The following is a 13,575-nucleotide window of genomic DNA, read 5'->3' as shown; positions in this document are numbered from 1 at the left end:
GCCCTCTTATATCAGAATAAATGCGCACTTGAGGGCTGAAAAGACGTGATGAATATGGCTTATTCCACGATCTAGACAGCTCACTGTGAAGATCAGGGAAAAAAGGGAGACCCCGTGATGTAGGAGATGTTTTAGAAGACAGAAAACGCTCGTCTAATTTGCTTTTAGGACGAGCGCTCTGTTTATCAGATGGCCAAGATATATGTAACTTATCTACAGCTCGTGTTAATACATCAACCAACTCCTCATATGCTGGGGAAAGAGATGGCGAATCCTCTTCCCCCCTGATTGTGTCACCTTCACTGCCCGTTACATCTAACTCCTCGGAGCTAGAGCAACGAAGCAATGAGCTCTCCCCCCGGGCGGAAGAAGCCGCGGGGCGGGCTTCCGACACCGGAGTTTGAGCTATGGATCTCCCAGGTAAGGGAGGAGAAAGAGCCCTCGGACCCGTCTCCAACCCCGCTGAGAGATCCATTTGCGAACCCCAGGAATGCATTCTCCGTTCTGCCTCGGCAGAAGCGGGTCCTGCACCCTGAGGAGCGCGAGGATCGCCGCTCTTCTCATCAAAGAGTGACAAGCGGGAGCGGAGCATGCGAAGCAAAAGCTTCTCACAATGCGGGCAATCAGTCTCCTCGAAGGCTGATAACGCATGCTCCACTCCCAAACAAACTACACAAAGCTCGTGTGTATCCCCACCCGTTAAATAACACGGGCAGGGAGAAGCACACGGTTTGAATAGTTGCTTCGCCATGATATATAAACTTTGAACAAAACAACAGTAAATATGACAGACAGGTTTGACACAGATCGCTTGCTGAGGCACAGAAAGCTAACACCGGTTGCTCCGGTTAGGGTTTTTATCAATTCCTGGTCGTTACGTCACTCCTGACGCTCACTCTCCCCATTGGACTAGTTGACATGGATGCTTCAGACGCACTCACGCAGAATGCGTTCCCAAAGCGTTATCGACGCATCGTCTCTCCCTCGATGGGGAACAAAACATAATTGAGGATTTTAAGGTCAGACAACTATTAATGTGATTTTATATACAAAATGTAGTTGTCCCACAGTATTGCCGTCATTTCCACCACAACGCTGTAATGTCCTTTTAAAAAGTTTTTTTGAAAGATTGTTTGGGTAGTTTCTATGGAGATGAACAATGACATCACAGCACATGTCTGACATGGAGGAGATTTAAAATTTCTTCAGCAACTTGGAGAAGAAAACTCAAGGTAAAAATTGCTTGAAATGAAAATATTTATGCCATTTCCAAACATGGTGTAACATCAAATGAGTCTGTAAATAAATAGATTTTTTTTTAACACATATATAGTTATTTTGCATGCATGGAATGCTTGCTACCAATTCATAGCTAATCTGTAATACTAGCTTGGATATTTTTTTACAAAATACTGTAGAATTGTCATTTCCACCACCGTCATTTCCACCACATTACCTTCTTGGGTGGAAATGACAAAGGTGAGGTGGAAATGACATTTATGCTTACAAGGTGCAATTCATAGAATGAGTGGCTACATATGAATATTTTATTTATTGAAATGTACAACGCTAATGTTTTTATTCAAATATATTTTTGTTGAAATTTCATTTGATCTATTTTTAAGATGCCGCAGAAGTCAACTGGAGAAAGGTCTAAGTGGTGCTCAAGTGAAAACAATTACCGGTATTGGGATCAATCGCTTTTATTGGCCACTGAGAGATGATGTCATCAGGTACCAACCCATGGATATAATAGGCCTCATCCCTGAGCCCGTACCAGTGATAAAATGTCACAAGGAGATTATGGCCCAATCCCAATTCTATTTTATACCCCTTCCCTTATGGTTTAGCGATTTCTAATTATTGGGCGGATTAGCCCCCATCAGTGTCTACGGCAGTTATGGCCCTGATCAGACATATGCTGTGCCACTATCATGCAGTCTGTAATGATATGACGTTAGCAAATATTAGCGATTTTTTTGCAAACATTTCTTTGAGTAACATGACCGTTAATATGAACTCTCAATTGAATGTAACATAAAACAAATGATTACTTTTCATTATAATCTTTATTTATGCCAAAAAAGCTTACATTTATGTGTTTTTTTGTTCGCTGTAGCAGCCATGTTGCCAAGATAATTCATACCCCTTCGTTTGAAGTGTGGTCCCAAAAAATCTTCGTTTGAAGGGCTATCTGGCCCTTCCCCTTATCCCTACCCCTACAACCAAAAGAGAATCGAGACACCCCTACCCCTTCATGTGAACACGCGAAACGTTGGGGTAGGGGGAAGGGCTAAGGGGTAGAATTGGGATTGGGCCTAAAACAGAAGTTGGGAAAGAAATCTGCAAGATTTGGCGTTGAATCACATCTCTCTCTCTCTCTCACACACACACACACACACTCCCTCTCTCATAAACTCTTTCACACACACTACCTCACTTTCATGCACATTATCTCTCACACACAAACCCTCTGGTCACCATAATTGCCCTCTGGACAAGCCTCCATGTGCATGCTCAAGATGCTTATTAGTTCGTGTTATAAAGCATTGACATGACTAACTTTTTAGGTGTTTTTTAAGTATTCCAAAATTCAAAACAGTGTTCATCTAACTGATTATAATGTTATAATTTTTCAATTACAATTTATGCCTAACTTACATTTTTCATGTGATTATTTGTGGTTAGTTGTTTACAGTAAGGCTGTAACTGTTCATCTGGTTATGAAACCAAACAGACTACTGACTAATGATTTGTTAAATGTGTTTCAAATAAATGTTTTCTGTTTTTCTACAAGGACATCCATTCATTGTCATTTCCACAACACCCAGTCATTTCCACCACCTCATAACTCTTTAAAAAAATATGTACAAAATTCTAATCACTCATTAAAAATTTCTGCATAGTTTATGGGATAATGTTCCACTTAATGTAATAACACAAGTAGTAATGTTCAGAAATGTATCTAACCAATGCAATATTATATTTCAGGTTGTGGTGGATGTAAGCTTTGTGTTTGGGCCTCATGACAATTAATTTACTTAATCCACAAATCTATGGTAATTGCAATATAGTTATACACTGTTAAGAAATTATGTATATCATATTAATTTTAAATAATAATCAAATAATGACATGTGATGGAAATGACATTTGTTTATTGCGGATCGGAAAATATGTCAAAAAACACCAATTTGTCTTATAATGTAAGTGCGCTCTCTTATGGATTATTAAACTAGACTAGTTATATTTAACTGTTAGATTGTGACAATTTTGATTTGAACACTTTTTTTCCCCTCAAGTTCACAAGGCCAAAAGTGCCTGTAGTTGAAGAACCACCCTTAAATGTAAGCACTCTTGTGTTGTTCAATAAAATGTTTTTTTTTTTTTTTTTTTTGGAGATGATCCATTTATTTCCCTGTTTCTACAGTTATGTGTTTTGCTATTTTTATGTTGATACTATTATATGTAATGATACTTTTTTTATAATAAAGGTTGTAAGCTACCCATATGGTTTGCTTGCATCATTATTTCTAAATAAACGAAAATAGTGCACTATCATACTATCCTATCATTCACTATCATAGTGAATAAGCCTGATTATAAAAACAGTCGGCCTATAGGTTTAATGCACCGTGAGGTACGTTGAGGAAAAAACGGCTGCTAAATAAATAAATAAATGCAAACATAATCAGTGACAGCTGTTTTAACTTCAAAGCGTCCTGTAGTCCTGTTGAAGATGAACGCTTGCAGGAAAACCCGGTCACTGCTGCCACCTTTCGGTTGTTTAGTTACATCAAACGAGTGAAGTGTGCAGAATTACAACAATTGATTTACATGACAAACCCGCGACTAAAGTCTTCAATGTAGAAACGGCTGTAGTTGCTGTTGTTATTATTATTATAAAATAAAATGTTTATTTGTTTTATAGAAAACATCCCAGGAACAGTTTATAGCTATCGCCATGTACTTCTGTTAATAAACGGAAGTAAACTTTCAACATCAGCTGATAACCGATTCGCGCCCTTGCTTTTCTTAAATGATTAACAGCAGAATCGGTGTATGGTTTCACCACGTCGTTTACCACAGTACTAGAAGTAGTCTAGCCAATCGATCTACCCTCCAAACCTGCAGCTCCGCCTGACTCAGTCCATTTCATTACGACACGCGGATTTGGGATAAAGACGAGCCGCGACGCAAGCTCACGATGTCCATTTCTAATGTACAAGCGACACCATCCATCCAGATATGCAGGTAAGACTCTTATGTACGTTAGCTCTAACCTTTTTTAATGTCTCAGTGAACGGATCTTAGTTTACGTACGATAAGAAGCGGCCATATAATCCGAAGTCTGCTCCACAATAGAATAAAGATCATTTCCGGATATCACTGCATTTAAAGAAATAAACGAAATACGCGAGGATGTTACTTTTGTTTATTTCAAATGACTTGAATAAGGTTCGGATGATGGTGCATTTTTCTTCACACCGGTCATGCCGTCTGTGATGACCTCAACAGTGATGCTGATGTAGAGCATAGACCGGAAAACAAGGTTATCTCGGTCGTCGGGACAGAAATTATATATTCAAGACATATCCGGGAGTAATACCGTGGTATAGCAAATATTTTCGGTCAGATCCTGATATAACCGGGTAAATAAAAAGCAGAAAATGAATCGAAATGGCTGTCGTGCTTGCTGTTTTCTTTGCATGAATTTTGGCACTCAAATGTTAAGTAACTCCATTTGTTTCAGGATTGAACGTTAAAAAGCCTGACAGTGGATTGCCGGTTAGCGCGCGGTGGTACAGAATGCTATCACGCGCTGCTCAAGCGGCTGCCCTCTTGTGCTTGTAAGTGGTACAGCAATCGCCATCGAATTAACAACGTGCAACATTCGTGAGACTTTAGTCGGAGTTTTTGTCCCGGTGTGTTTCTGTAAATCTGCAGACCTACACGTTACTTGCTTATGGCGCTGAGGCAGAGCAAACTCCTCCACCATCTGTGGAAACAAACCTGGGTGGCCAGAGGTCGGAGTAACGTTACTACATCGAGGTCTGTTGACCGTTTTTATCTGCTGGAAACATACCATTGATAAAACGTACAGTCGTTTAATTGAGTTCATTCCGGTGACTGTTTTTAACCTGATTTGATACCATTGAAAATCCGCCATGGTAATTTCTAAAACATACAATAATTTAATAAGACCAAGCGACTGATTGGTCCATCCTCATCAGCGCTGAGAAAATGATCAGGTATCACGTGACCAACCTACACCAACTATGTACTCCAGCATCGGCATGAACACTAACAATAGCACTGAGAGACTTCAATAGTCATTTAATTGATACATTTTACATAGTACAGCTGTACAGAGATATAAAATAGAGGATTGTTTATTTATTTATTTATTTATTCATTTTGCACTTGTACCAAAACAGTAGTCACTTTGCAAGTTTTGCGCCCCCACATCCCACTCAAATGGCTGGTTGCAATCTTGTAAACGGACAGTCGTCAGTTCTGATAAATTACTAAATTTACCACTATTATTTCCATATGCTTATATTGTGGTGAAATAAAAGCTTCAGGGATAATTTTATATTTTAAGGGTGCTTTAGCAGACTTGGATTGCAATGTAATAGCTCCCTTTCCACAAGTTTTGTCAAGATTTGTGCAAGCCTAGATTGACCCAGACTGAGCCATATGAGAACTTTTCTGTATTTCCTGACTTGTACAAAGAAATGAATATTACAGTATACTGGTGCATTAACAGATTTCCCCCTCTGACCACATTAAAACTGATTTGGCATAAATGTTCTTATAATGCTTTTGTGTTTGTCTTTGGATTGTATTCTTAAGATAACACATAAAAAAAAAACAACAACAACAAATATTGTTAAAGACTTACATAATAAAAAATCGTGTGTGGCTTTTATTTTAATGATTTATATGGATTTATAGTACTGCATTTTCTCTCATTTAGCAACAAATAGTGACCAAACACAGTCAGTGTAGCCACACTAGGGCTGGACAATAATTCAATATGTGTTGCGATATAATTTTTTTTCAGTAACGGTGCTATGATTTTTAAACACATTTCCGATATTTCAATATATATACAGTACAGACCAAAAGTTTGGAAACATTACTATTTTTAATGTTTTTGAAAGAAGTTTCTTCTGCTAATCAAGCCTGCATTTATTTGATCAAAAATACAGAAAAAACAGTAATATTGTGAAATATGATTACAACTTAAAACAATAGTTTTCTATTTGAATATACTTAAAAAAAATAATTTATTCCTGTGATGCAAAGCTGAATTTTCAGCATCATTACTCCAGCCTTCAGTGTCACATGTAACATCCAGTCGATCACATGATCATTTAGAAATCATTCTAATATTCTGATTTATTATGAGTGTTGGCAACAGTTCTGCTGTCTAATATATTTGATCAATAAAAGGTTAAAAAGAACTGCATTTATTCAACAACAAAAAAAAAATTCTAATAATATATTTTCTAATAATATATTTTCTTTACTATCACTTTTTATCAATTTAACACATCCTTGCTGAATAAAAGTATTGATTTTATTTAAAAAAAAAGAAAAAAAATTACTGACCCCAAATTATTGACCAGTAGTGTATATTGTTATTACAAAATATTTATATTTTAAAAACATAGCTTCTTTTTTTTTTCTTTTTTTTCTACTTTTTATTCATCAAAGTATCCTAAAAAAGTATCACATGTTCTGAAAAAATATTAAGCAGCAGAACTGTTTCCATCTTTGATAATGAATCATCATATTAGAATGATTTCTAAAGGATCATGTGATAATGATCCTAAAAATTCAGCTTTGCATCACAGAAATAAATGATAATTTAAAGTATAATAAATTTAAAAACAATTATTTTAAATTGTAATAATATAATTTTAATATAATTTTGATCAAATAAATGCAGGCTTGATGAGCAGAAGAAACTTCTTTCAAAAACATTATAAATAGTAATGTTTCCAAACTTTTGGTCTGTACTGCATATATATATATATATATATATATATATATATATATATATATATATATATATATTAGTGGTGGGCATAGATTATTTTTTTAATCTAGATTAATCTCACTGTGATCTTGAAATTAATCTAGATTAAAATGGCCGAAGGCATTTAGAATATGTGTGTTACCCAAATAAAATTGACACACAGTAAGTCTTTGAGAACGGGTTTATCAAGCTAGGTGGTGCATTAGAAAAGGGGCTCATCTCTTGTTTCCAAAATGCATCACAAAGTGCTTGAAAAAGCTGTAAACTAATTCCACATTGCACAAGGTGCAAACAACCTTACGGCTGTTTCACACATACTCCGTCTGCAGTGCGTATGCATTGCATATTTTTTTACGCACCCATGTTAACGGATTCCAGTTGCGTTCCAGGACGACATTACAGCAGCCAGTAGCTAAATAACGTGCGGTCACTTTAAGAGAGGATGAACGCATCCAATATAATACACATCCAATTTTTTTCCTCAACTGTTTACTTTCACTTAAGAAATAACTGACAGTTTTTTCGAGCATAATTTCCAAGGTGGATATTTTGACATATTTTGTATGTATTTGTCGGCACAAGAGTAAAAATAAGCAAATTCGGTGTTCAAGTGTTTTGAGACGCCTTTCTCGTGAGCCCTGAACACCAGAACACCGCGAGTACTGAATTGGGCTCTTTCACATCTTTTTGTTTGTTCAAACTGCGATTTGTATTCGTTCGTTCAGGTGCAGGAGGGACTTCGAGGAGAACTTCGCAGAAGAGAGCTCGGTTCAGTGTCGCTGTCCGTGATACGCGGCTCTCTCTCCGCACCGAACACAGCGTGCGAGTAACCAGCTACTCTCTTCAGCTTTTCCACGTCTTGTTTTTGGATGCTTTAATGTTTAAATCGACAAGCGGTAAGGCTTAAAAACATGTGAAACAAATAAGCTTTCGTGATGATGCGCAGCAGTGGCCCGTCAACTGTCCTGAGCATCTTTTTAGGCTGGCCTCAGCCAGTCGGTAAATAAAATATCAAGGTGAAAGTCATTATAGCTTTCTTAGTATAGACCCGGCTCCCAACCCAACTTTGAGAATACATTAACAGCGATATTTTTTTTTATCGCCTGATAAGAGTCTCACGTTAACGCAGCACGTAAACGCAGATAACGGCCCACCACTAAGTACAGTACAGACCAAAAGTTTAGACACACCTTCTCATTCAAAGAGTTTTCTTTATTTTCATGACTATGAAAATTGTAGAGTCACACTGAAGGCATCAAAACTATGAATTGACACATGTGGAATTATATGCCCTGTCAGGTTTAATAAGTGTGATTTCTTGCCTTATAAATGGGGTTGGGACCATCAGTTGTGTTGTGCAGAAGTCAGGTGGATACACAGCTGATAGTCCTACTGAATAGACTGTTAGAATTTGTATTATGGCAAGAAAAAAGCAGCTAAGTACAGGAAAACGAGTGGCCATCATTACTTTAAGAAATGAAGGTCAGTCAGTCCGAAAAATTGGGAAAACTTTGAAAGTGTCCCCAAGTGCAGTCACAAAAACCATCAAGCGCTAGAAAGAAACTGGCTCACATGTGGACCGCCCCAGGAAAGGAAGACCAAGAGTCACCTCTGCTGCGGAGGATAAGTTCATCCGAGTCATCAGCCTCAGAAATCGCAGGTTAACAGCAGCTCAGATTAGAGACCAGGTCAATGGCACACAGAGGTCTAGCAGCAGACACATCTCTAGAACAACTGTTAAGAGGAGACTGTGTGAATCAGGCCTTCATGGTAGAATATCTGCTAGGAAACCACTGCTAAAGAAAGGCAACAAGCAGAAGAGACTTGTTTGTGCTAAAGAACACAAGGAATGGACATTAGACCAGTGGAAATCTGTGCTTTGGTCTGATGAGTCCAAATTTGAGATCTTTGGTTCCAACCACCGTGTCTTTGTGCGACGCAGAAAAGGTGAACAGATGGACTCTACATGCTTGGTTCTCACCGTGAAGCATGGAGGAGGAGGTGTGATGGTGTGGGGGTGCTTTGCTGGTGACACTGTTGGGGATTTATTCAAAATTGAAGGCATACTGAACCAGCATGGCTCCCACAGCATCTTGCAGCGGCATGCTATTCCATCCGGTTTGTGTTTAGTTGGACCATTTATTTTTCAACAGGACAATGACCCCAAACACACCTCCAGGCTGTGTAAGGGCTATTTGGCCAAGAAGGAGAGTGATGGGGTGCTGCGCCAGATGACCTGCCTCCACAGTCACCGGACCTGAACCCAATCGAGATGGTTTAGGGGTGAGCTGGACCGCAGACAGAAGGCAAAAGGGCCAACAAGTGCTAAGCATCTCTCGGGGAACTCCTTCAAGACTGTTGGAAGACCATTTCAGGTGACTACCTCTTGAAGCTCATCAAGAGAATGCCAAGAGTGTGCAAAGCAGTAATCAAAGCAAAAGGTGGCTACTTTGAAGAACCTACAATATGACATATTTTCAGTTGTTTAACACTTTTTTGTTATGTATATAATTCCACATGTGTTAATTCATAGTTTTGATGCCTTCGGTGTGAATCTACAATTTTCATAGTCATGAAAATAAAGAAAACTCTTTGAATGAGAAGGTGTGTCCAAACTTTTGGTCTGTACTGTGTGTGTATCTAGATATATATGGTTTTCATATCGGAATTATAAAAAATATATCGTGATATAAATTTTGGCCATATCGTCCAGCCCTAAGCCACACACATTATATTAACATTCTATTGTTGTGCAGATACCAAATTTACTCAGAGGTAGTCAAATTTACATGGTTACTTGGTACCAAGGGTGAACCACTTTTGTTGCGAAATCTATTTTGTTGTTGCTTAACAAATTGGGTCACTTTGGTACTGTCTAGTTGCAAAAAGGGAATTATGCTACATTTTATTGAGGCTTTGTTTCTTAGAGAAGTCCGTTGCATTCATCATTATCCTCTTATTCTCAGATAGGATATTTGTTGTTTTTATAAGATGCAAAAACTAAAGCAGAAACTGAATACAAAACACTTTTTTGATGCAGTACGACTTGGCATAGAGACACAACAACAACAATAACTCAATCTTTGATGCTTTGACACTTTTAAATTTGTCATTACATTCATAAAAAATTTTAATTTCTCAATATTCAAAAGCGCAAAGCCCTACCCACCATCTTCACTGCATCTTAGCTCATGATTAGAAAAGTTATTAAAATAGCTTTTTTGTTTTTCCCCCAGGTAAAGGTTTGAGTGTAATGAATATGGAAGAGAGGGAGAGATCTTGTTTTTCCTGCTAATGATAAACTCACAGTTTGATGCTGTCAGAAAACAGATATCTGACTGATCTTTCGCACTCTTTTGCTAACTTTGAATAAAATGTTATGAAGTTGGTCAGCCCCTGATGCCAGATCATGTCAGAAAATAACCCTTTTGTCTGGTAACAGAACTAGTCAGCAAACTTGTCTAATACCCAAAACCAGTGTTTTGTCTGATACCTATCATCAGCCAAGAAGTTGACTAAGCAAAGCCAGAGAAGATCAGAAGCAGCAGACAAAATAATTATTAAATTAAATTATTAAATTATAGAATTTATTGAAAAATCTTTGAAAAGTTGCGTTTTTCGCTGCTCTGACTTATTTTACCAACAAGCAATAACAATGTCATGTGACATAAACATCTCTTACTCAAGAACATGAAAAGCCCTTGAAACCATGCAACAATGGAAAAAAAATTCAATAAAAATAATAATATAATATAGCTTCAAGCAGTGAAAAACTGCAGAAATTGAATGAACATGAAAAAAGGTAAGAATGAACCCCGAATGAACAGAAATTCTAATGTAAATGAACACAGCATGAATAAAAACATTTATTTCAAAGAGGAATAAAGATGAGTACAATTCTGGCCAGGATAAAAGTAATCAAAACAACACAACCTTACACACAATTTTATAAAGTTGCACCACACGAGAATCGAACCCACAATCATAGGTCAAGTGCTTTTCACATGGTCTTGTGCCACTGGGGTAATGGATGTTCACACAGATACTGAAGTTCAGAAGTTCAACTAAGAATGAGTTTAAAATGATGAACTTGTACATAAATGCACTGTGTGTCATCGTTTCATGCCACAGTACCTCTTGCAGTTTGGGCATGTGTCACAGTGAGTTTCAAACCCACAACATGAAGCATTTGGGATCAATGCTGTAACATATTGAGCTAGTCACTCATGCACGTTCACCAGGCTGCTGAGGAGAGGTTTCAGTGTGATAATGAGCTGACAAAAAAGTTCTTTAGCATGTTAACCAGATAAGCATGTAAAGCAAACTTAGTGCTAACGTAGCTTATGGTTAGCTTGAAAGCTGAAGAGCCACATTAGAAAGAATGGTCAACAGTCAGCATAAAGTAACTAGCATAAGTCAACAAACACAGGCACAGTCTACTTCAGAGAGGTATTTCTCAGGAACAGTAGCGAAAGTTAAAAGCCATTCAGTCATTTCTGTGAGGCTCAGTCCAAAGATCATCTGACCTGATTTTGGACAAAATTTGTAGATGGAGTAGCGAAAAAACTTTTTCATTTACTATGATATGGTGGACAGGCATACATTTGGTGAATTTTTTCAAAAGTTATGAGTGTTTTTTTGTTATGAGTGTTTACAAATACTTTGGTTTTTTTGCCAAAGTATTTGTATCTCTGGAACACATTGTCATGTTTAGTATGAACCCTCAGGTCATAGTTAGAGATGGGTATCGTTAAGGTTTTAACGGTATTACTACTATTACCGATACTGCTTAGCGGTCCGGTACTTTAACGGTATTCTTATCGGTACTTTGTGTTGTGTTACTTTTGTGTTGTGTAAGGCAGTCGAAAGATGCTTTGAAAGATTGCTTGTGTTTCCGCCCTTACATGCAAAAATTTTGTTGCACTTATGACAACCAGCGTTGTCTGCATCAACTCTAGTGAAGTATAACCTTACTTTGGAACGTTTTACTGTCTCCGCCATCGTCACTCTTTGTATTAAGCAGGAGTTTTTGTACTGTAAGGGGCCGTTCACATATCGCGTCTAAAAACGCGTGGAAACGCTAGGCACGCCGTTTTCTGATTTTTTCCCAAAGGCCTTCGGGCACTTGCGCTCCTGAGGAGTCTGCGCTCGTTCTTGTTTGTGTGTGTGTGTGTGTGTGTGTGACTGACAGACAGCCTCCGCGGCGCGCATGAGAGATCTCGCAGATTTCACAGACAAACGTCTTAATAATATCGCAAATTAAAAATGTTTGGTAAGATAAAATGTGCACGATAACATTATTAAGCAAAAATACATAGTGCATTAATTTTTCCCCCTCCAGTACCGAAAGCAGAACCGATTACCGTCAGATCTTACTGATACTACGGTCTTTCATAATTTAACCCCGGGGCCATTTTAATACCGGGTTTCGGTACCCATCCCTAGTCATAGTGTTAAAGAAGTGTCTCAAGTTTCGTTTTGATTAATCAAAGTTTGGCTGAGATACAACCTCTGGACCAGTTTTGGGTCAACATCAAGTTCACAACATAACTTTTAAACAAAGATTAATATCAAAATACTGCTCAGTCATTTTTGTGCAGTTCAGTCCTAAGATCACCATTTTTTGGGGAATAAATATGTCTAAAACTAAGGGTTCAAAAGTTATAACCGTTTGAAAAGTGATGTTTCAACTGGTGATGGTGCTATAGAGTTGGTCCCAGAGACCCTAAAGTTGGTCAGATCACTATTCATGACCATCACTACAACTGTGCCAAATTTTATAATTTTCCTTTGTTCCCTTCATAGGGCTGCCATTGACTCCCATTGAGAAGGAATAATAATAAAGAACACATAGCAAACATGTAAATGAATATATACTGTAAATATAAATGACTAATCAATGAAATGAGTATATAAATGGCTTAAGATTGTTATAAATGTTTATATGATTAAATGGAATAATACAATTATTAAATGATAATAAATGAATGAAGAATACATTTATATAAAACAAAGTCAAACAACACAAATGCTTGATAGATCTCTTGAAGCAACACACACAAAGAATCCTCAGATCCTTCTCAAGCTCTGTGAGTCTACTGAAGGCCCACAACATTTAAATGAAGGTGGGTGGAGTCTGTGTCAGTGAAACACTCACACTAGTGCCGAAGATAATGATGTCACAAACGATGTGTGTGCACTGACAGAGGAAATGAACTAAAGAAATGTTACAGTTACTGATATGGTCACTGTTGTGGTGGGAACTTCTCAAGACTGTCGTCTAATTTTTAAGAAGTCATGGCGTCTCATTATGAGCTCAGCAGGTAGTGTTGACTACTTCATCATACTCTTCTAGACAGAAGATTGATTCATTTCATACTTTTCCTGACGTAGAGAAAGATCATGATATTCTTCTAAAGTTTTAGACTTGTGTGTTTGTAACAATGTATTTCATATTGATTTGAATGTTTAACAAAAGAATGCAGTGAATGAGTATCATAACTTTAGTTCGTTGTTTCATTTGAGAA

General features: G+C 37.5%; 1 protein-coding gene across 7 annotated transcripts in view; it reads left to right on the top strand.

Moving 5' to 3' along the window:
• Positions 1-4,041: 4,041 nt before the first annotated feature.
• The window catches only part of LOC132115326 (cytosolic acyl coenzyme A thioester hydrolase-like), a 99,275-nt gene continuing 89,741 nt past the window's right edge, over positions 4,042-13,575 (top strand). For 2 of the 7 annotated variants that reach the window (XM_059523734.1, XM_059523732.1), the window contains exon 1: positions 4,042-4,254. In XM_059523734.1, the coding sequence (XP_059379717.1) occupies positions 4,208-4,254 (47 nt within the window). In that variant the 5' untranslated portion in view covers positions 4,042-4,207. Of the gene's footprint in view, positions 4,268-4,862; positions 5,053-13,253; positions 13,438-13,575 lie in introns of those variants that run through there. The other 5 variants (XM_059523731.1, XM_059523730.1, XM_059523733.1 and 2 more) reach the window with 4 other exon arrangements.

The sequence above is a fragment of the Carassius carassius genome, chromosome 34 (assembly GCF_963082965.1).
Source record: "Carassius carassius chromosome 34, fCarCar2.1, whole genome shotgun sequence".
Taxonomy (NCBI): domain Eukaryota; kingdom Metazoa; phylum Chordata; class Actinopteri; order Cypriniformes; family Cyprinidae; genus Carassius; species Carassius carassius.
This window is presented reverse-complemented; position numbering and strand designations above follow the sequence as displayed.